The 23,158-nt window shown below is 42.5% G+C and overlaps 1 protein-coding gene across 1 annotated transcript in view; it reads left to right on the top strand.

Moving 5' to 3' along the window:
* DCAF12 (DDB1 and CUL4 associated factor 12) overlaps positions 1–20,963 on the top strand; it is a 38,205-nt gene extending 17,242 nt beyond the window's left edge. Inside the window, exons 3-9 of the mRNA XM_019424138.2 lie at positions 6,739–6,945; positions 8,019–8,079; positions 12,974–13,167; positions 14,140–14,205; positions 15,340–15,502; positions 18,062–18,240; positions 18,781–20,963. Of these exons, the coding sequence (XP_019279683.1) occupies positions 6,739–6,945; positions 8,019–8,079; positions 12,974–13,167; positions 14,140–14,205; positions 15,340–15,502; positions 18,062–18,240; positions 18,781–18,939 (1,029 nt within the window). The 3' untranslated portion in view covers positions 18,940–20,963. The remainder of the gene's footprint in view (positions 1–6,738; positions 6,946–8,018; positions 8,080–12,973; positions 13,168–14,139; positions 14,206–15,339; positions 15,503–18,061; positions 18,241–18,780) is intronic.
* Positions 20,964–23,158: the final 2,195 nt, after the last annotated feature.

The raw sequence follows: 23,158 nt of genomic DNA, 5'->3' as shown, positions 1-23,158 counted from the left end.
TGTTGGACTCCGCACTGACAGTGCAGAGCCTGACTGGGATTCTCTCTCTCTCTCTCTCCTCTTTCTGCCCCACCCCTGCTTGCATTTGCACACATGCTCTTTCTTTCTCTCTCAAAATAAATGAATTTTAAAAAAAAAAATACTTAAAAAAAAAAGATTTTATTTTTTAAGTAATTTCTATACCCTGTATAGGGCTTGAACTCTCAACCCCAAGATCAAGAGTTATATATTCCACCAACTGAGCCAGCCCGGTGTCCCAAAATTAATACATTTTAGTTAAAACTATTCACCAATCATTATTTCCATAGCATAAGTTCTTAAAATTGAAATTATAGGCTTTACGTGTGTTGAAATTTTTGATACATATTGTCTGACCATTTTCTGTTGATCTTCTTGGTCTTGACTCTCTCCCTTGCTCCTACTCTTTCTTGGTTTGGAATAGGAATGGATTCTTTGATTTTGGTTGTCTTCCATTTACCCAACTTTCAGCAGACTTAGGCTGCCCAGTTGGCTTTTTCTGTCTGACTCAGTATAATTTATCTTGATATCTGTGTAATCTATGTGGATTTGTTTTCCTTTATCCATTAGGCTCCAGCTAAAACACTTCGGAATTTTAGAAATTTTGTGAGCCCCTTCATTTTATTAAGCTACCTTCATCTTTCTATGTATGCACATTTGTGTGTATCTACGTGTATTATACATGCATTCAGAGACATACTCTCTAATTTTATAAGCTTCCTGATTGTAAGGCCTTTGCTTTCATTTTTTGCCCCTCTGTTCTAGAATGTAAGCTGCAGGGAGCCATTTAGATTCAAACTTACCTTGCCATGCTGCTAGTTCCTGGCAGGGATCCCAGTAGGTTAATGTGGAGCAGCCCCATTCTGGGATTTGTTACAGGAACTGCATGAAGCCTTGGCCCCTTGTCAGAGAGCTTGGGGAAATACTCTGTGGCAGCTCACTCACATCCCTTTCCCTTCCTTTGAAAAAGCAAAAAGTTTCTGTCCTTCACATGGTGCTTTGTCATTCCTCTGCAAGAGTGAGGTTGGGGGTAAACTCCTGGTTTCCTGGGTCCTTAGCTATTAACTTTTTCATTTCCCCTGTATCAGATGTTTTTCATCAAGTGTAGATGAAACTACACCATACAGAACTAAACAAACATTAGAATAGTGTATTGCTGGGGCACCTGGGTGACTCAGTTGGTTAAGTGTCTGACTTCAGCTCAGGCCATGATCTCACAGTTCACGAGTTCAAGCCCCACATTGGGCTCTCTGCTGTCAGCACGGAGCCTGTTTCAGATCTTCTCTGCTCCTGCCCGGCTCATATTCTCTCTCTCAAAAATAAATAAACATTAAAAAAAATAGTGTATGTTTTTTAGAATAGTATATCACTATTAATTGTTACTTGTTAAGCACCAATTATGTGCCAACCCCTGTGCTAGATGCTTTATGTTTTATTAGATCTTTTAGCAACCCTAAAGGTAGGTCTTATTCTATTTTTATAGATGAGAAACAAAATATAGAAAGGTTAAGTGACTTGCCTAAGATCACACAGCTAATAGGTAACAAATTTGAAATTCAAATCTAGATTTCTCAAAACTGGAGTCATTGGACTTAAGACTTTCTTGGACATGAATAGTTGAAACCTTTTCTCCACATCTTTTCTGGATGGCAGAAATGGACCTCTGTATTAAGACAGGAATGGCCACACACACACAGATAAAAGAATGGGCTGACACAGTGGCTAAAATAATCTTTAGCCTGCCCTCAGATTCCATAAGAGAAACTTGGATCTTTCCAGATTGCAGGTCAGTTTACTCTTGTATCTTATCAAATTCATTACTCTTAGTATACAGAACAGATTCTCTACATCAGTGCTTCTCAAGCATCAGTATACCTAGAGATCTTGGGAAACTCCAGATTCTTATTAAATATGTCTAGGGCAGGGCTTGAGATTCTTGGGTTCCAACAAGCTCCTTTGAATAGCAAGCATCTAGATCAGTGATTATTAAACCTGGGCAATCATTAGATTCACCTGGAGATCCTTGAAAAGAAATCAGTTTTACAGGCCCCAGAGTTGGAAATTGGAGGCATTTTAGGGTAGGGCCTGGGAATTGTTTTTCTTTTATAGTGTTTCTAAAAAAGAAAACTCCCCAAGTGATTGTGATAATCAATTAGGGAATCATTGGTCTCAAAGGTAGCATGTTATGGATGCATTGTCCCACAAAACAAAAACACAGAGGTATAAGTGGGCAGTTAATTTTGCTTCATTAAACATTTGAGAGGGACTGTGTTGGTTAGAGATCATTTGCTCTAAAAGAGTAAGAAACCCACTCATGGTTGTTGTTTTTTTTTTTTTTTTTAATTTTTCTTAAATGTTTTATTTATTTTTGAGAGAGAGAGAGAGAACAGGGGAAGGGCAGAGAGACGGGGACAGAAGATCCGAAGCAGGCTCTCTGGCTCTGCACACTGACAGCAGAGAGCCCGACGTGGGGCTCGAACTCACAAACTGTGAAATCATAACCTGAGTCGAAGTCAGACACTTAGCCAACTGAGCCACCCAGGCGCTCCCCCACTGATGTTTATTGGAAGGGCTAATATGCAAACCCCAAGAGTAGGAAGTATCTCTAGATCTCAGAAGGAAACAGAACTAAGAATTGGAAAGCTGTTAGGAATTAAGGATGTCCGTGCTGTCTCTCTTCTGTTCCTTTCTCTCGGGGACTGGCTTTGGTAGAAAGTGGTCACCCAGACAGTCTGGTCTAATGCCTCCAAACCAGTTTCACATTCCTGAGAGAATCTGATCAGTCAAATCTAGCCTCTGGATTGGTTCTCCCTGAGCCAGGAGGCCACCTCTGGACAATTCTCTGATCTGGAGATCTGGACTTACATCAAACGCACCTTAACAGGGCCCCACTCTGAATGCAGGGATATGTGGTCCCCTTAACATTGTTGGTCACACTTCCTGAAAGGTGTCTTCTACAAGTGCTTACTATATAGCTTTCCACTGTTGGGGTAGGATTACAGAACTAATAAGATAAATCTCCTACTCTTTGAATTGGGAGGGCGTTGTAATTGGGGGAGAGAGACAAAGATTTTAAATTAGTGTTGTGGGTAGAGGGGTATCTGGGAAACCTGCAAGAGAAAAACTTATCCAGTCTGGATATTTAGGGAATATTCAGAGAGGACATAACTGAACTGAATCGTGAAAGATAAGTATGTACTGGCCACATATAGAAAAGAGGGGGAAGTAGTTGTGGCTTTGTGAACAGCACGAGCATGAAACAAAATAATTATATTTCATTGAAGATTTTTGGGTGAATAATAAGTAATAAGCCATTATTTCTAGAGCATGAGGTCCATGGCAGGTTGTAAAGCTAGAGAGAGAGGTTGGGGCCAGATTGAGGAGTCTTGATGCTGTGATAAGGAGTTTAGATTTAGATAAAGAGGAATGAATAGATATTTTTTCTTTTCTTTTTTTTTAATGTTTGTTTATTTTTGAGAGAGAGACAGAGCGTGAGTGGAGGACAGACAGAGAGAGAGGGAAACGCAGAATTCAAAGCGGGCTCCAGGCTCTAAGCTGTCAGCATAGAGCCTGATGTGGGACTCGAACTCACGAACTTAGAGATCATGACCTGAACCGAAGTTGGACGCTTAACCGACTGAGCCACCCAGGCGCCCACCAATGGAAATTTTTAACTGATATGGGAGGATTGCCATTTTTGTCAAGATGACGTATTAAAGTGTGGAGAATAGGGGCGCCTGGGTGGCTCAGTCAGTTAAGCGTCCGACTTCGGCTCAGGTCATGATCTCACAGCTTGTGAGTTTGAGCCCCGCATCGGGCTCTGTGCTGACAGATCAGAGCCTGGAGCCTGCTTCAGATTCTGTGTCTCCCTCTCTCTCTGCCCCCACCCTGCTTGTGCTCTCTGTCTTTCATAAATGAATAAATATTAAAAAAAATTTTTTTTAATGTGGAGAATAGTTTTGATTTTGGCCTTGCCTGAAGGTACAAAGACCAGTTGCCATTGTCCAGACAGGTGATGAGAAAAAGGATGGAAAGGTAGGAGCCAACTGTGAGAATATTTAAGATGTAGATTTGGCAGGTCTAGATTGGATGATGGGAATGTGGGAGGAGTCGAGAAGGAAGGTAATTTGTTTTGCACATATTTTTATTTATTTATTTTTATTTATTTATTTATTTATTTATTTATTTATTTATTTATTTATTTTGAGAGAGAGAGAGAGAGAGAGAAAGCGAGCATGCACAGGCAGGCAGGGGACTGGCAGAGGGAGAGGGAGAGAGAGAATCTTAAGCAGGCTCCACACCCCGCACTTAAGAAACTGAACCACCCAGGCACCCCTGGACATTATTGAGTTTAAAATGCCTATGGAGTACATCAGCAATGGTGCCTATTAGGCCAGGAATCTGCCTTAAGTAGTTCTCAGAGCTTATATTACAGATTCAGGGGAGGTTGTGCCTCCCCACCCCACTTTCTTTTTAAAATTTTTCCTCAGTCTCTGGCACTCTTTTTTTTTTTTTTTTTTAATGTTTGTTTATTTTAAGAGAGCATGTGCATGGGAGAGGGGCAGAGGGAGAGAGAGAGAAAATCCCAAGCAGGCTCTGCACTGTCAGCACAAAGCCTGACCCCGGGCTTGATCCCACGAACTGTGAGATCATGACCTTAGTCAAAATCAAGAGTTGGACGCTTAGCTTAACTGACTGAGCCACCCAGGCGCTCCAGTGGAGAGAGCTCTTAATCAGACTTCCTGCATCCCTGCCTTACACCAGCATAAATGCGTCCTGGACCAAGAGCAGACATGAAAGATGTTAGCACATGTGTGTGCCTCACAGTGCTGTCCATGCAGTGGGCAGTAGTGGTTAGTAAACACTTGAGTGAGCAAGCGAAGAGTGACGTGGGCAGTAGGTCCAGGTCCCTTAGATATGGGTGTTGATTAGAACATGACCTCACCTGACTGCATTCCCCTTCACTGACTTGGAAAGACATCCCTATGAATTGTTGGAAGGAAGCAAGTGGGGACATCGTGTAGTACATGCAGTCCTGATTCTGTCAGATTTCACATTCACCTCTTATTTGTGAGGTGAGGTCAGAAGGTTGGGTACCAGAAGGTTAAAGGCTGCCTTATTTGCTCTGCTACTGTTGATTCTTGCAAAGAGGCGCCACCTGCCTCTCAGTAGCTGGGAGCTAACACTCAGGTTCCTTATCTGTAAAATGGGACCATCAGAGAGTTCTGGTCTGCTCATCTTTACAGCAGTCTCTGCCCCTCAGCACTGCCCACATCGGTGTGTCCCGAGCACTGTGGGGCGTCAGCAGCCTCCCCAGCCCCACCGACCCCAGGTGTGGCAACCACAGATGTCCCTGAACATGGCCAGATGTCCCCCAGGGGGACTTTTAAGTAACTGGAAGCCCCCAGCACAGCGTCTGGCATACTCACCAGCCAGGATTTTCCCTTTTCTCTGCTACTGAGGGCATTACAGTGGTGTTTGCTCACCTGGGTTTTAAATTAAAAAAAAAAAAAAGTTGGACGCTTAAGTACCAAGCCATCCAGGCACCTCTCTCCCTGGCACTCTTATTCCAGGTACTCCTTCCCTTATATTTAAATTTAAGGCCTATCTAGTTTCTCCTTTCCTAGACCTTCTTCTGGCACAAGCAGTAGGTTACTTTATACAAAGATTTGACGTGATTTGGCTTCATCACAAGAGCTGCTGAGAGGATTTTAAGCTGACTTCCTACACTAGATTATTTCTCTCTCGTGCATAGACACATTGCTAGCTCCTAGAACAGTACTTGGTATTTTAGGTGGTCCTGAACAACTGAGTGAAAGAGTGAATCATTTAATTCTATAAAGAGTTTATTAAAAGACTTGGGATTGTTCTTTCTCTGAGACTGATCTTTTCTGTAAAACATTTCTCTGAGTTAAATCTTGCAGAGTGGCAAGAGGTTAGTTTGGAAAAGAGGTGGAGAAGAGCATTTCAGGCAGAAGCAGCAGCATGAACAAAGGCATGGGGCATGTGAATGGTGTACGTGCTTAGAGAAAAGCAGTGAGATAATTAATAACTCTTACCTTGTCATATGTCTCAGGTCACTCCAGCAAACCTAACATTTATAACACAGTTAATAGTGGTTATGATGATGGGTTCTGGGAATTGTTTACAAGTTTCTCTGCATGGATAGATAAGAATTAGATATATAAAATAAGTCCAGAATGGTAGAAAACCTTTAGTTGGGTTCTTTAGGTCCATAGTCTAATGAAAGTCCTCTTTGAAGCTGCCCTTTTTTTTTTTTTTTTTAAGTTTATTTATTTATTTATTTTGAGAGTGGGGGAGCGGGAGCAGAGCAAAGAGAGAGGGAAAGAGGAGGAAAAGAGAAAAGAATCGCAAGCTTGGGACTGGGGCTTGATCTCAGGAACGGTGAAATCAAGAGCCAGATGCTTAACTGACTGAGCCAACCCAGGCACCCCTGAAGCTGTCTTTGAATCCCAGACAGAGTTTACTGCTTGTTAATCTGTGTTCATGCAGTGTATTATACCTGTCTCTGTTATATTTCCTTATTTTCATATTTCATTTGACTAATAACCCTGACTATGCCTTTAACAATTTCTAGGGTCTAACATGTAGTAGAGATTAATTAAAGTTTGATGGATAATTGAATGAATGGATGTTTGTACCCAGGGTTATCCATATTAAAGAGAAACTGTGTCACCTTCTTTATCCCTTTTCTTGTAGCTATTTGTAGTGGATGTGCAGACAAGCCAGATCACCAAGATTCCCATTCTGAAGGACCGGGACCCTGGAGGTGTGACCCAGCAGGGCTGTGGTATCCATGCCATTGAGCTGAATCCCTCCAGAACTCTGTTAGCCACTGGAGGAGACAACCCCAACAGTCTTGCCATTTACCGGCTGCCTACGCTAGATCCTGTGTGTGTGGGTGATGTAAGTTTCCCCAGTAATTGTAGTTAGAGGTAGCCTGTTTTTAAACAGAGCCTGCTAGGTAACATGGACCCTCCTCCCACATGCCCCCTGGGAAGGAATAGTTTCCCCTAGATTTCTGCTAACTCCAGGGGCATGGGGGTGGGGTGAGAGGGTAGAAATACCTGAATGAGGACTGAATTCCCCATAGAGAGTATCTGGTATATTGAGAGTGTTGTTCAATAAAGCAGTGAGCAACACACCTCAGGGTCCAGCACCAGTGGATTTGTGTCTGAATCCACAATGTCTACATACCTCCCACTGCCCATAGTCAGAGAACAAAGTTTATTAAGTCATTCATTCAGCAACAACTGTTTATTGAGCTTTCTATGTCCAATCATTGTTTTGGACACTGGGGACATGCAATGAACAAAACAGATAAAGCCCCACACCTCGTGAAGCCTGTCTTCTAGGGGAGGGAGACATATAAACCAATAAATATTTACCAGCAGTATGTCGGAGTGTGATAAGTGCCATGGAGAAGTGTAAAGGCAGATTAAGGGGATAGAGAGAGTTGGAGAATGCTATTTCAGAGGATGGTCAGAGAAGTCCTCATTGATAAGAATGACATTTAGCAGGGAGACATAAAGGAAATGAGAGTACAAGTCATGTTGATGTCTGGAGGAAGAGAGTTCCAGACAGAAGGAACAGCAAAGAGGTCAGTTATAGCTCTTGTACCAGGAAGGTACAAGAGGAGAGTGGTAGGATGAAATTAGAGAAAAGGTAGGTGATTATGTGTAGGAGCCCCAAATAAGACATCCAGAGGTGGCAGGCCAGAGCGGTGTGTCCACCAGACATGTTCATTGCCCATGGGAATGCCGGTTTTATTCCAGCTTTGAGCTCCTCAAGACAGAAGTTAAAAATTGTGGGATCCTGCCCTATGGGTTAAGATCATCAGAGATCACTTTATCAGTTTTACAAAGATATTTTCAGTCAGACTGTATGCTTTTCAAGAGTATACATTGTAATCCTTATTTTACTAATTTATTTTTTTCCCCTCTCTCTCTGTACCTGTCTGTCACTTCTTCCTCTCCAAGGATGGACACAAGGATTGGATCTTTTCCATTGCATGGATCAGTGATACTATGGCGGTATCTGGTAAAATTACCCTTTTGTATGGAGTTTTTGTGTGGCAGGGAGGGAGGGAGGCTAGAAATTGAAAAGGGGTAGTAGTGCGATTGGAAATAGCCCAGTAAACAGACCATCAGCCAGGGGCCAGGAGATCTTATTTCCAATATTGGCTCTTTCTCTTACTTATCATGTGTCCTTGAATAAGTCATTTCCCCTGTATATTCCTGATCTGGAAAGTGGAGTTTTGCTGGCATTCTTCATTTATTATTCATATTCTGCTTTGTTCCCCAAAAGTATGTGTGATGGCATGTTAGCCTCAACTTTTCTGGGGTACTTCCCCCGTTCACTCTCTGTCTTTCTCTGTCTCAAAAATAAGTAAACATTAAAAAAAAAATTAAAAAAAAAAGAATTAGGGGAATTTCTTTCCCAGGGGTAGAAGTCAGAAAAAAACACAAGGAAATTAGTGTAGAGAAGATAATAAAGAGATACACAAATGCTTTCTGGATACCCACAGCAGCCTACAAAGTAGGCTGAGAGTGCTACAGTTTTGCTGGGTACCCATATGTAAAAATCCAATCCCCAGTTCTAGATTCCCAAATAAAAATAATCATAATGGTTGCTAAATTAAGTACCTCATATCTGTTATTTCTTATAATTCTCAGAATAATACTAAAAGGTTTGCATTATTAGCCTCATTTCACAAATGAGAAACTTTATATTCTGAGAGTTTATGATAACTTGCCAAAGGCCACATGAATAGTGACAGATGGACTCAGGATCTGAATCCAGGTCTGATTTCAAAGCCCATGCTTAGAACTGCTACTAACAAAGCTCAGGGAACATAAATATTTCCTCTTTCGATTCTTCGCAAGGCAATAGAAAGCAGCCAAGAAGGAAGATAAATCTAATGAAGAAACATAGTTACAGGTCAGAATTACCCAGGAGTGGTTCAGAAGCTTTTGAATTCCCTGTCATTTGCCTCCGTGGGGAATGAGAGCTGTTTGAAGGCAGAGGCCGAGTCCTGTCATCTTTATAACAGGGATTGCCTGTATGACAGTAACCTGCACTAAATGTTGTTGGGAGCCAGGACTTGGCTTTGCTTTGGGAGCCTCTCATCTCTCCTTGAGATACCCTGCCAACATCCTATGTTTTCAAGCTGCTAACTGCCAAGTCTACATTTTCTGAACAGTATAGCAGGTTTTAAGAACATGGGCTCTGAGGGCACCTCGGTGGCTCAGTTGGTTAAGCACCTGACTCTTGATTTTGGCTCAGGTCGTGATCTCACGGTTTGTGGGTTCAAGCCCTGTGTCAGGCTCTACATGGGCAACTTGAACCCTGCTTGGGATTCTGTCTCCCTGTCTCTCTCTGCACTTCCCCCACTGACACTCTCTTTGTCTCTCTCTCTCTAAAATAAACATTTTTATAAAAAGGTCATTGGTAGGATTAAATGAAGTAATACATAGTTGCTGCTGTATTAAAAATGCCCAATACTTGTTAACCATTGTTAACGTTCAGCTTGATGATGAGTATCAACCCCTGAACATTCCACCTCAGACTCAGCACATTCATACTCACCATCTTTCTTCCAAGATCCCCTCCTCTCCTAGGACATATATTTGTGAATGCTCCCACCTTCCACACAAAGGTGCACAGCCAGAAAACTAAAACTCCTCTTAGGGTCTTCAGTCTCCTTAGATTACCAAGCCATGTTTATACTGCTTTTTAAAGTATGTCTTATACGGGGCGCCTGGGTGGCGCAGTCGGTTAAGCGTCCGACTTCAGCCAGGTCACGATCTCGCGGTCCGTGAGTTCGAGCCCCGCGTCAGGCTCTGGGCTGATGGCTCGGAGCCTGGAGCCTGTTTCCGATTCTGTGTCTCCCTCTCTCTCTGCCCCTCCCCCGTTCATGCTCTGTCTCTCTCTGTCCCAAAAATAAATAAAAAACATTGAAAAAAAAAATAAAATAAAGTATCTCTTACAAACATTGTATGTCACCTATACTTAAATAATTAAAAAAAAAAAACCCTCTTATATACAATTTTTTTTTTTTTTTTTTAACGTTTTATTTATTTTTGAGACAGGGAGAGACAGAGCATGAACAGGGGAGGGTCAGAGAGAGGGAGACACAGAATCTGAAATAGGCTCCAGGCTCTGAGCTGTCAGCACAGAGCCCGACGTGGGCCTCGAACTCACGGACCGTGAGATCATGACCTGAGCCGAAGTCGGCCGCTTAACCGACTGAGCCACCCAGGCGCCCCTACAATTTCTTTTCTATGCTAGAGTGCTCATCATCTATATCTTGAATTACCCCTAATATCCTTCCATATTTTCTCTCTGCTTCTGTACTTGTCTTCTCCAATCCAATCTTCATGATGCTGCCCAACTAGTTCTTTAAATAATTTTTCTTTATTTTAAAAGTAATAGGTGTTAATCATAAGAAATTTTTAAAATATAGATAAACAAAAAAGGAAATAAGAACTACCCTCAATATCTCTACCCAGAGATAACTACTATTAATATTTTGAAATATAATATTAAAATAATAGTCATTTTTCAGTACATATTTTTAGTTGGTTAAAATGGATGAATGATGAATATATGGATAGATGTACCTACCAAGTATAATAAAATGTTGATAGAATATAGGTGTGATTGAACAGTTCATTGTAAAATTCTGTCAACATTTCAGTATGCTTGAATTTTTCATAATAAAACTTGTATAGTTTTTTTTTTTTTTTTTAATGTTTATTTATTATTAAGAGACAGAGCATGAGCATGGGAAGGGCAGAGAGAGAGGGAGACACAGAATCTGAAGCAGGCCCCAGGCTCTGAGCTGTTAGCACAGAGCCTGACACAGGGCTCGAACTCACAAACTGCGAGATCATGACCTGAGCTGAAGTCAGACACTTAACCGACTGAGCCACTCAGGCACCCCAAAACTTGTACAGATTTATTTTTTAATTTGCATTATAAACCATGCATAGTTCTTCTGGCCTTTTCTAGATTTCATATGTAATAAAACCTCTGCTTTGAATCCCTGTCCATAAGCGTTATGATGCAAACAAATTGGTGGCACCTGGCTGGCTCAGTCTGTAAAGCATGTGACTCTTGATGTCGGGGTTGTAGGTTTGGGCCCTGTGTTGGGTGTAGAGATTACTTGAAAATAAAATCTTTAAAAGAAAAGATGCACACAAACTGGATGGTATTTCTCTCATGTTAGATAATTTTTACTATGAAACATTCGTGAGATTTGCAATATGGGAAGGATATCTTCTAGTCTAAAAGAGAGTTGGCAAATAACTTTACTGGAAAGGAATTTTAAAACATGATTTTTTTTTTGAAATTTATTTATTTTGAGAAAGAGTGAATGTGCTCGTGTGCATGCAGGCAGCAGAGAAGCAGAGAGAGAATCCCAAGCAGGCTCTGCACTATCAGTGTAGAACTCAGTTTGGGGCTTGAGCTCATAAACTGTAAATCATGAACTGAGCCAAAATCAAGAGTGGACGCTCAACAACTGAGCCACCCAGGCACCCCTAAGACGGGATTTTTGTTTTTAATATTTCTTAGAGAGAGAGAGCGGGGGAGGGGCAGAGAGAGAGGGAGACACAGAATCCGAAGCAGGCTCCAGGCTCTGAGCTGTTAGCACAGAGCCTGACGCGGGGCTCGAACTCATAGACCTCAAGATCACATGACCTGAGCCGAAGTCGAACGCTTAACCGACTGAGCCACCCAGGCACCCCAAAACAGGATTTTTTTTAATGGTTCTTGATTTTCTATTTTATGACTATAACATAGCCTTATTCTTATAGGACATACAGATTGTTCTGAATAAACATCTTTTTGTGTGTGTCTTATGATAGTGCATTATTCCTAGATGGGAACACACACTTTCTGGTTTTTGCTGCAGATGCTCAGTTGTCCTCCAGAAAGATGGTCCCATTTAAGCTCGCCACCAGCAGTGTATTCAGGGCTCAGTTCAAAGAATAGTGTTTTTAGTTTTTTAAGTGCTTCATTATTGTTTGCTAAGGAAAACTATGTTTTTAAGTATTCATTTTCTGTAGAATGCTCATCCTTTTTTTTTTTTTTTTAAGTCATCTCCACACCCAACATGAGTCAAGAGTTAGTAGCATGCTCTACTGACTGAGACAGCCAGGTGCCTCGAACTTGCATTCTTTTTTTAAAGGTTTTTGGTGTTTTGTTTTTTTTTTTAAGTTTATTTTTGAGAGGGTGGGGAGGGGCAGAGAGAGAGGGAGACACAGAATCTGAAGCAGGTTCCAGGTTCTGAGCTGTCAAGCACAGGGCTCAATGTGGGGCTCAAGCCCACAAACTGTGAGATCATGACCTGAGCCAAAGTGGGATGCTTAACCCACTGAGCTGCCCAGGTGCCCCCAAACATTCTTAATATGGGAATTATGGTCCCTATAGGTCCATGGAAAGCCTTCAAGAGGTTCATGAACCTCCCTAAAATTGAATGTACAATGTGGTATTTTGTGTAGTTTTCTAGAGAAAGGGGTTTTTAACATTCCTAAGTCTCTCAGAGGCATACAAGACTCAGAAGACATTAAGCACTGTTGCTCTAAGGTGGAGGTTCCCAAACTCTACTGCCCAGCAGACATCACCTGTGCATGCCCAAGTGACCTAAGCATTTGGCTTGGAAAATTACTGAGCTTTCTCAAACTATAATTCTCTTGAAAAATATCACCAATGGTTAAAGGTTATATTATATCTCCTATACGAATCATCCTTTTGATGTAACTATTAAAATGTATGCTGTTCTGTTTTGTGGTGGGCCACCTGACCAAGCTTCAGCACATATGAGGATGATGCCCAGAAAGCTAGACTAAGAAAGCCCATCTTGGTTTCTGTAGGACTGTCCCATAGAGATTTGAGTATGTCTGACATCTGTGGTTTCCTTGCTCTGTAGGCTCACGTGATGGCTCTATGGGACTCTGGGAGGTGACAGACGATGTGTTGACCAAAAGTGATGCAAGGCACAATGTGTCACGGGTCCCTGTGTATGCTCACATCACTCACAAGGCCTTAAAGGACATTCCCAAGGAGGACACAAATCCTGACAACTGCAAGGTCCGGGCTCTGGCCTTCAACAACAAGAATAAGGTATGACCTTGCCAAAGAGGAAGCCTATTCCTCTTGCTTCAGCTTCTTGGCTTAAATCTTGTAAGATTCACTTCCCTTCTCTTTCCAAGTCAGTCCTTGTAACATAGCTTAGTTCTGAGCCTATGGAGAATTGAAGGCTGAGGGACGCTGGTGAGAAATTCTGAGATTATAAAACCCATCCCTTGCATTGAGCTCTGCAGTATTTCTCTGGATGGTCCATATTTGTAGGTCAGCCTCTCAGAGTTTCCCCAGGGCCACTCTGATTTGACTGTCTCTCATTTGCACATGCCTTTGCAAGTGCTCTATTTTGGGTGTGATTTTCATATGTGCCTCTGAAAATGATCACTTTTTTTGTCTTTGGTATTCAGGTTCTTTTCATTCTACACTGCCTCTTATCAACACTCCCAGCAGGTCTTACCTAATCATTGAGTCAGATCTGAAACTGGCGGTATTGAATGTTAGGGTGGAGACTCAGAGCCAGAAGAGGAGAAAAGCTCCCCAAATCTGAATCAGGCCACATTTGAAAGATAGTTCCCTTAGCCTCCTATCTCCTGTCCATAGTTATGGCTTAGAGGTAGATTTAGATCCTCCAATCATAGAAGCTTTCACACTGAGATTTATGAAACTGTCCTTCATGTGTGTGCTCTGCTATAACTATCCAACGAGATGTCATGGGAATGATTACATAGTAGGAACTTTCTGAACCATAGGTATTTATATTACTGCTAGAACCTGGCTGGCTTCTTGAGTTCTCCCAAGAAGCAGCCTTGATTTAATATTCTATCCAGCTGCATGCCATAGAGTGAGATGATGGACTAACAATTAACAATCCCTGGCCCCCCCTGCTGGAATCCTCATGGGATAAGAATGAACAATGGGAGGACCCCAACCTTCAGGGTCTTCCCCTGCTTACTATTGTATATTAGTTGCTACAGATTGAAATATAACCTATTTTTTTCATTGCTCTTGTAGGAATTGGGAGCAGTGTCTCTGGATGGTTACTTTCATCTCTGGAAGGCTGAAAATACACTGTCTAAGGTGTGATGAACATGACTTAGTGGTTTTACCTAAAAATTTACCTTTTGGTTAAAAACTCTCCCTAAGCCTTTTCATTCTGTATAAAGCATCAGTTTTCCAAGGGTCTGGCCATGTTATTGCACAGTGCATGGAATTCTGAGTCTGATGTGCCTCTTTTAAGTCTTTTAAAGAGATCAGAGGTGGTGATTCTTTCACATTGCAAGGACTTACTGAAAGACTCCTTTAACTAGCAGTCCTCCAATCCACAAGGCATTTAAGTATTTGGTTATGGATTATTGGCCATTTGGCATGTCATAAGGGCAGGAAAACCTAAAAGTTAGGAATCACTGGCAACTGAAAATTAATTAAACTAATATAAACCATCTTTGAAATAATAGGTAATGAGAAGATTTACAATCTTTACAAGGAACTTTTGCATAAAGTCAAACCTGTCTGTGGGTTATTTGCCCTCTTCTTGTCCCAGAGGCCTTTGCTGCCTATTACTTCTGTTATAGACTCGTCCTCAAGAAGAAGCAGAGCTTCAGGAATTACTGACTCCTTCATGTGAAGCAGCCTTTGAGCTCCGCTGACCTTGCTTGGTGCCTTACATGCAGTTGGCACCTGCTGAGGACTGACTTAAGGGTTAAGGCTGACTGGTGTTCCCTAGGGTTGAGCCAGGCCCATGAGTGTGCTTTCTGTAGTGTACAACTCTCATACAATTGGGAACCTAGGCTGAGGATAGCCAGAAATTAGCCCCTTTATCTGAAGAGTAGTGAGGAGGGTGGTGGCAGAGAGGGTCCTGGCAGAGAACACAATGTGACCTTGGCTTTAGTGCCCTGGGGTTACCCCTGGAAATGACCTGTAGGTCTAGGCTTTTCTGCTTCTGATTATTTAATTCCAGCTTAACCTTTTTTCCCCTAATCAGTCCTCTTCAGTATTAGATCTTATTTCTTATTAACAGTCACCCTCTCTTTCTCTTATTTACTTAGGGGTAGAACAGGGCATTATTTCCTTAATCAGGGCTTGTCTTTTTGTCTCTGACTTTGTGTGGCTTGTGTATGAAGGAAACCCACACAGGTGGGCATCTAAAAACAGTGCCCTATAGTACACTCTCTGGTATTGCCATGGGTGCATCATTTCCTCTCTCTTTTTCAGCTCCTCTCCACCAAACTGCCATATTGCCGTGAGAATGTGTGCCTGGCCTATGGTAGTGAATGGTCGGTGTATGCAGTGGGCTCCCAAGCTCATGTCTCCTTCTTGGATCCACGGCAGCCATCATACAACGTCAAGTCTGTTTGCTCCAGGGAGCGAGGCAGTGGTAAGAGTCCTGGTATGCCCCTGAGGCTTATAGCTGCATTGCAGATGGGTTTTGACTTTCAGTTTCTGTGTTGATTTCCAAACAACAATCGTGATCTTTATGGAACCTGGTGTTTGGTAACACATGGAGGGAGCTTAAATACTCGCAGATGGCAACAGAGCTTCAAACACCACAGACAAATTTGTGGCCACAGAAGCCTCAGTGGAAACCAACAGTCAGGATATTGGTGGTTTTCTTATTTCTTCATAGATCTTGACTTTCTGCCCTATGGTAGTTTTTTGCTGGTGCCCCATCTGAACTGTAAAAATCATTTTATGCCAAGGGATGATGTACAGTGAGGAGTTTACAGAGGGCATGAGGAAACATTTGAGGGTGATGGATATATTAGTTATTTTGATTGTGGTGGTAGTGTCATGGGTATATACATATGTTAAAACTTCAGATTGTGATTTTAAATATGTACAGTGTATTGTTTGTCAATTATACCTCAGTAAACCTGAAGAAAATAGTTTAGTTCTGATCACTGGGTGAGTTGTAGCTTCAGCCTTCCATCTTTTATAGCATATTTTCTCTGAGAGCACTCTTTCTTTATCAAGGAATAAAAAGATTATGTTTGTACTGTACTTTAAGATTTCAGTATATCTTTATCTGACATGTTATTTCATCTTACCTAGAACCCTGTAAGAAGCAGGTAGGAAAAGGTAAGGTTAGTGTTAATAACTCTGTTTTATAGATGAGCTGACTGAGACCCAGAGCATTTAAATTCCATGCTCAGTATCTTCTGGATTGGTGGAAGAACAGCCAGGGACTAGAATACAGATTATTCAAGTTAACAGAGTGTATTTTCTTCATCTCACTTTGTTCCCCTTCTCATGCAAAAATGTAGCTACATTATCCTGGGAGTCCTAAAAGGCACAATAAGAATTACAGTTTAGCCTCTTTCTTTCAAGTAGTGTTTATTTTCATTCAGATATTGCAAAAGTGGCTTTTGTTTGGGGTTTGTTTTCAATTTTAGTTAAGATGCTCATGTTTCAGGGCAGAGAGAATAATGTGTGTAATGAGAGTTTTAAGGGGAAGAGTGATTAGGGTTGGCTGGAATGATGTCTGCAATGAAAAGCTTTAAGATGGGGCGCCTGGGTGGCGCAGTCGGTTAAGCGTCCGGCTTCAGCCAGGTCACGATCTCGCGGTCCGTGAGTTCGAGCCCCGCGTCAGGCTCTGGGCTGATGGCTCGGAGCCTGGAGCCTGTTTCCGATTCTGTGTCTCCCTCTCTCTCTGCCCCTCCCCCGTTCATGCTCTGTCTCTCTCTGTCCCAAAAATAAATAAAAAACGTTGAAAAAAAAAATTAAAAAAAAAAAAAAAAAAAAAGCTTTAAGAGGGGCACCTGGCTTGGTGGGTGGAGCATGTGACTCTTGATCTTGGTGTTGTAGGTTCAAGCCCCATGTTGGGTGTAGAGATTAGTTAAAAAAAAATTGTGTTTAAGTTTTAGGGGTACCTGGGTGGCTCAGTTGGTTAAGTGACCGACTCTTGATTTTGGCTTAGGTCATGAGACTCATGTCAGGCTTCACTCTGAATGTGGAGCCTGCTTGGGATTCTCTCTGTCCATCTCTCTCTCTCTCTGCCCCTTCTCTGCTCTTTCTCTCTCTCTCAAAATAAATAAATAAACATTTTTTAAAAATTAAAAAAAATGAGGGGCGCCTGGGTGGCCCAGTCGGTTAAGCGTCCGACTTTGGCTCAGGTCATGATCTCGCGGTCCATGGGTTCGAGTCCCACATCGGGCTCTGTGCTGACAGCTCAGAGCCTGGAGCCTGTTTCAGATTCTGTGTCTCCCTCTCTCTCTGACCCTCCCCCGTTCATGCTCTGTCTCTCTGTCTCATAAATGTTAAAAAAAAAAAAATGTTGAAAAAAATTTTTAAAAAATTAGTCTTAAAAAAATAAAGCTTTAATAAGATATTTTGGTTACTGTTACAGGAGTAGCTTTCATAACTAATAAGGAAATACTGATTCCACAAATATCATCAAGCACTTCCTATGTGCCAAGAGACATCTTCGTACCCCATGCACTTCTTTGATCCACAGACACAGTACCAGATAAAGACCTCTTGCAGTGTCAGATAGGGCTTTTAGGTCAGATAGGAAAAAGTCCTTATTAATATAATGATATATAAATATGCAGGTTACCCTGTTTCAGTATAGGTTTGAAACACAGTGAAGAAGTTATGAGTTTACATATAACAGTTTAGAGTTATGAAAGATGACTCCACAGTAAGTCTAGGGGAGGCAGGATGGTTCAGGGCACAGTTAAGGTCTTAGGCTAAAAGATCTTAGGCATCATTTGGTCTCTGGCACTTCCCTAAGGTTTATGGGAAGGTCCCTGTTAGTGCATGGATTGGCAGTGTGGCATCAGCATTCTAAGGCTTTTGCATGAGATATACCTGCCATGGAAAAGGCACTGTCTGGTATGTGGGTGCCATGTGAACTCAGTGCTAGAGAAATTCAGGTAGTCAGACTGTCAAGTGTGTATTCTCCCTACTCATTGCCCTTTCCTTTTTTCTCTCTCAGGGATCCGGTCAGTGAGCTTTTATGAGCATATCATCACTGTGGGCACAGGGCAGGGTTCCCTGCTGTTCTATGACATCCGAGCTCAGAGATTCCTGGAAGAGAGGCTCTCAGCTTGTTATGGGTCTAAGCCCAGACTAGCAGGGGAGAATTTGAAACTAACCACTGGCAAGGGCTGGCTGGTGAGTAAGACCGTGCCTGACATGGTTACTGAACAGTGACAGAAAAATTGTCTTCAGTCTACCCATCTGCTCCCACCCCCACTGATAACACCAGCTAGTCACATACTTTTTCACTGGTAAGAGGTACTCCTTAGAGCAGAGAAAGGCACTTTCCCTTGATTTTGCTTCTGCGTCTACATGTTAATGGGAAAACTGAGGCCCAGTAAGACACACTAATTGATTTAGGATTACCCCCAGGTGATAGTAGAGCAGAAGGAACCCCCCTCACCGTAGCCACTACTGAATTATTATTGAAGAGTTTGGTTCCAACTGTCCTGAGAAGACCTTAGGTTTGTATAGCAGTTCTTCAGCCTGTTCACTTTTCCCTAATGTTCATTTGGAAAAATGAGGCTCCAGTTCCCATGAGCACCAGTCTCCTGACATCAGGTTAGATGCAAGACCCTCTCCTCTTAAGGAGACCAGAAGGAATTCCTGTCCCTTCCTATCCCCTTTTCTGCCCTATGGCCTAGAGGTGCTAACAATCTCTTTTTCTTCCCATAGAATCATGACGAAACATGGAGGAATTACTTTTCGGACATTGATTTCTTCCCCAATGCTGTTTACACCCACTGCTACGACTCGTCCGGAACGAAACTCTTTGTGGCAGGAGGTCCCCTCCCTTCAGGGCTCCATGGAAACTATGCTGGGCTCTGGAGTTAATGACAACTAACTCTTTCCCAAAATGTAGAGATTTACACTAACTTCCATCCTTAGTTTCCTTGTTTCTTTTGATTTTCTTCCAATTGTTTGAGGCCCTCATTTTAGTGGGAACACAAGAGTTTGCCTATGGTTTAGGCACTTGACAGGAAGCTCTGTACAGAAATCTGAAGTGTTTTTTGTTGGTTTTTCCTTTTTTCGCTTTTGGTAATCAGAGTTTCTTCTGTCTTTTTTCTTTCTGGCTTCTCAACCAAACATTGTTAATTCTTATTTGTATTTTTTCTTTAAGTGACACACACTCTCCCCTCTCTGGCTTCTGGCAGAGGCTGGCATAGTCATTCTCACCCTTACTTCACTCTTGAGAGGTAGGGTTCCTTTATAATTATGTGGTTGCTGTCAGACTTTCTGTGAAAGTTTGGGGGCTGTCTTTGTGTGTGTGTGTGTGTGTGTGTGTGTGTGTGTGTGTGTGTGTGTGTGTGTGAGAGAGAGAGAGAGAGAGAGAGAGAGAGAGAGAGAACTTGTGTGCCTGCAAATACCGTGTGTCACTGAAATTACCTGGAGTAAGAATTACTTGTAATTAAAATATTTATAAAAGAAACAACTTTATTCACAGAGTCAGCTTTGGGACTAGTCTTTATCTTGTTTTTTTAAAGTCTAACAGCACTGATTATAGGAAGTAAAAACAGAAAGAAAAACAGTCACCACCAGGAAAACCCTTTGAGTTAGATGGCAGGCTTCCTGGTGACTTTCATGCCAGGACTCCAGGGTGATCCGTCCCCTACCTGTCTTCCCAACCTTGTGTTCCCCAGGTGAGAACACTTCTCTGTGTCATTTCCATGTCATCTTCCCATCTACTGAGCCAGTGGCCACTCCCCTAAAACATCAGGGTCTCCAGATGCAGTTCTCGAGGCTGCAGAAGCATTGGTAGAACTTGGTAAAGAGAATCCCTATCCCGGTCTTCCTTTTCCTTCCCTCAAACAAGACCTGATATGGTATCTCAGGGGCCTGGAGCAGGGGGCCTTACATTTGCTAAGATTCACATACTCAGTCCCCTTGGCTTTGTGGAGAAACTTCTCCTTTGCCTTTCTTCTAATCTTGTGGGTTTTGCTTTGCTTTTCTAAATTGGGTTCAGTCCAGGAGGGTGGGGGTAAGCAGGGGTTTATCTGTGTGTAGCGAGTGCTTCATGTGTGGAATGTTCATTTTCTTATTACAGTGGGGCTGGGGTTGAAGCCACCTCTCCCACTCTGTTGGCTTAGCCCCAGGGTGGTGGTGGTGGCCTAGAGCCAGCAACATTGTGCATGTAAAAGCATTGATGTGATTAGTAATTTGTTCCTCCCTTGAACTGTGTTTAGTCTGAGGTTGTGAAACTTGCAGGCAACTGACTGACCGTGATGTCCAGTTATTCCTTGCTTTTTACGCATCATGTTGCAGATAGCAGCTGTTCCCACCCACAAATTCCTCCTCCATTCTAAGCACATACTCTGCTTCTGTCAACAGCCCATCCTGGGGGAAAGGAAAAGTCTTATTTATTCCTGCACTCTCATTTCTAAATTGCTCTCCCAGTTATCCCCCTCTGCTCTGGGTGTAAGTGGGGAGATGGAAAAAAAGAGTGCCTTCTCCTTGGTAACGGGGGCTGGTGGGGGAGGAGACAGCAAGTCCACCCTATCTTGGTTATACAAGGCACATACCACAGGTTCTAGAATTCTCATCTTCTAACCTAGAGAAATAGGTGCTATAAACAGGGAATTAAGTAAAATGCTGGATACTATAGATCTTTTAATTGTCTTAATTTTTTTTCTATTCTTAAACTACAGGCTGTAGATTTCTTAGTTCTCACAGAACTTCTATCATTTTAAACCAACTTGTATATTAAAAAAAAAAAAAAAAGATCTTAAGTAGGATGTTTTGTACTGTTGCCAGACCCTCTTCTGTGATGGGTAATACGTTTGATTGTTTGAGATTTTGTTTTTAAAAATGTAGCACTTGACTTTTTGCCAAGTAAAAAAATAAATATTATTCCAGTTGCAGAGTGGTTTGAGTAAATATGTATAGCCAAGAGGCAGTGGGGTAAAGGCCCCAAATGACTGGTTGAAAGTTTACCTTGGGGGGCTAGGATTGCTTGGAGCAGAAGGGGAACACAAGAGTTCCCTCAAAGTTAAGGGCAAGTCAAGTACAATCACACGAACACTTAGACCTACTTGCTCCTGGTCCCCAGCCCTGGCCAAAGATCATTTATTCTGGGGTCCGGGTCCAGTTGAGGATGAATATGCCCAGGCAAGAGGACACAGTGACCAAGGTGAGTGATGCTCTTCCCAGATCTGGTTTGGGGGTGTACCTGAGAGAAAGGCAGACTGCTGAATTGTACCACCCTCCTCATCACCAATCCTGGAAGATTCGTCGGGGCTGGGCCACAGAGGCAGGCAAAGCAGCATATTCCTCTGTCTCAAGGCACTTGTTCCTCTCTAGACAAGCTAGATACAGCTGCCCTTTGCACCTACCTTGGAGACTGACTACAGAATAAAATTCATACAGGCATCTACCTATGTGATCAAAGGCCACAAAACAGGAAGGGAGAGGTGAATTAGTTGAGGCAATTAAGAGGGCTTCCTAAAAGAGAAAAACCTTTTCCAAAATGAAGTTTTTAGAATTTCCAATCCATGAGACAGTGATGGGTGTTTGCAAAATGTTCCTTGGTCAAATTATTTCTGGGAAATGCAAATGTAAACAAAGACATGCTTTTTCCCAACCTCAGGTTTTGGTTACTGTGGAACTTGTGTCCATGGAACATGCTCAGAGAAAGGTGATGGGATCTGAGGGGGGACCTGGCCTAGGCTTCGGGCCTCCATGGAATCTTGGCCCTGCTCCTGTTTTCCAGCTAGACTTTCCAGCAAAGTATGTATCTCACAGAAAAGCTTTGTGGACTTTATAGGGTCCCTCCCTTTCCTGCCAGTCCCGATTCCCTTGCCATGAAAGAACTTCCTTGTTCTCCCTCAGGCCACATGCCTCGTTCCCCTGGTCTACTTGCTGCTCCCATCATCCTTGGGTCCTTTTACAGAAGGCTTTGGAACCTAATTTATGTTGAGTTCCCTACCCCGCAACTCCAAGAGTTGACTAGTATTAATCAGGCCTTTAGTGTGTTTTATTTTTATTTTTTAAAGTTCGCCCATTTATTTTGAGAGCACCTGTGAGAGCAGGAGAGGGGCAGACAGAGAGGGACAGAGAGAATCCCAAGCTGGCTCCATGCCACCAGCACAGGTCCAACATGGGGCTTGAACCCAGGAACCATGAGGTCATGACCTGATCTGAAACCAAAGGTCAGGCCCAACTGACTGAACCACCCAGGTGCTCTTTTTGTTCTGCTTTTTTAAAAAAAGTAATCACCCCACATGGGGCTCAAACTCACGACCCCAAGATTAATATCAGGTCTTCGAACTGAGGCAGCCAAGCATCCCTGGCCTTCTGTGTTTCTAATTAAGCTGAAGACTCCCAGTCTAGCCTCTCTGATCCAACTGCCATCCAGACAGTTCCTAGAGCGGGTACCCAGAAATAGCAAGTCAGGATGTCAAGACCCTTAGCTTAGCATTGGGGTCAATTGTAAAAGTCAGCCAATGACCCAAGTGTTTTTTTCTTTCCTTTCCAATTGGCTGATGTCTGGGAGCCAACAATGGGTGAGGTTGGGGGTGGCTGTCATTCAACGTTACTTGGTTTTAGCCACATCTCATTCATGCTAGTGTGCTGAGATGACTGGATGCTTTGGAAGGGTAGAAATATGGGCTAAGTCTGGAACCACCGATAAAGACAAAATAAAGTTTGAGTTTCTTAACTTGTTTTTTCTGCCCTTCAGCTCCTCCAAAAAATAATCCAGAGAAACAAATGTGAGAAATTTGTTTCTATACTACCACCAGAGAGAGGTGTGAACTGAACTGCTCAAGATGGGGTTGTAAGCTCTTCTGTTTCAGCGCTCCAAGACAGGGCTCTGAGCTGTCCTCTCAAATTCCTATTGGGTTGAGCCTCACATCTAAACACTTCTCTTGATTAGTGTGTAATTGCTGAAGTCAGAATTTTAAAAGGATAATAATACTCATTAACTGAGCTCAGTGTCACATGTTTACTGCATTTCTTGTTAAGCACCATTCAGAGCTATAATTAACATGCCTACTGCTATGGACAAGAAGAAAACAAATGAACAGCTTCCCTCACTTGTAGCTACTTTTTTCTTAAC

The sequence above is a fragment of the Panthera pardus genome, unplaced genomic scaffold, assembly GCF_024362965.1.
Source record: "Panthera pardus isolate Hobbes unplaced genomic scaffold, ASM2436296v1 HiC_scaffold_20, whole genome shotgun sequence".
Classification (NCBI taxonomy): domain Eukaryota; kingdom Metazoa; phylum Chordata; class Mammalia; order Carnivora; family Felidae; genus Panthera; species Panthera pardus.
The sequence above is the reverse complement of the archived record's forward strand: the minus strand, read 5'-3'. Positions and strand labels throughout refer to the sequence as shown.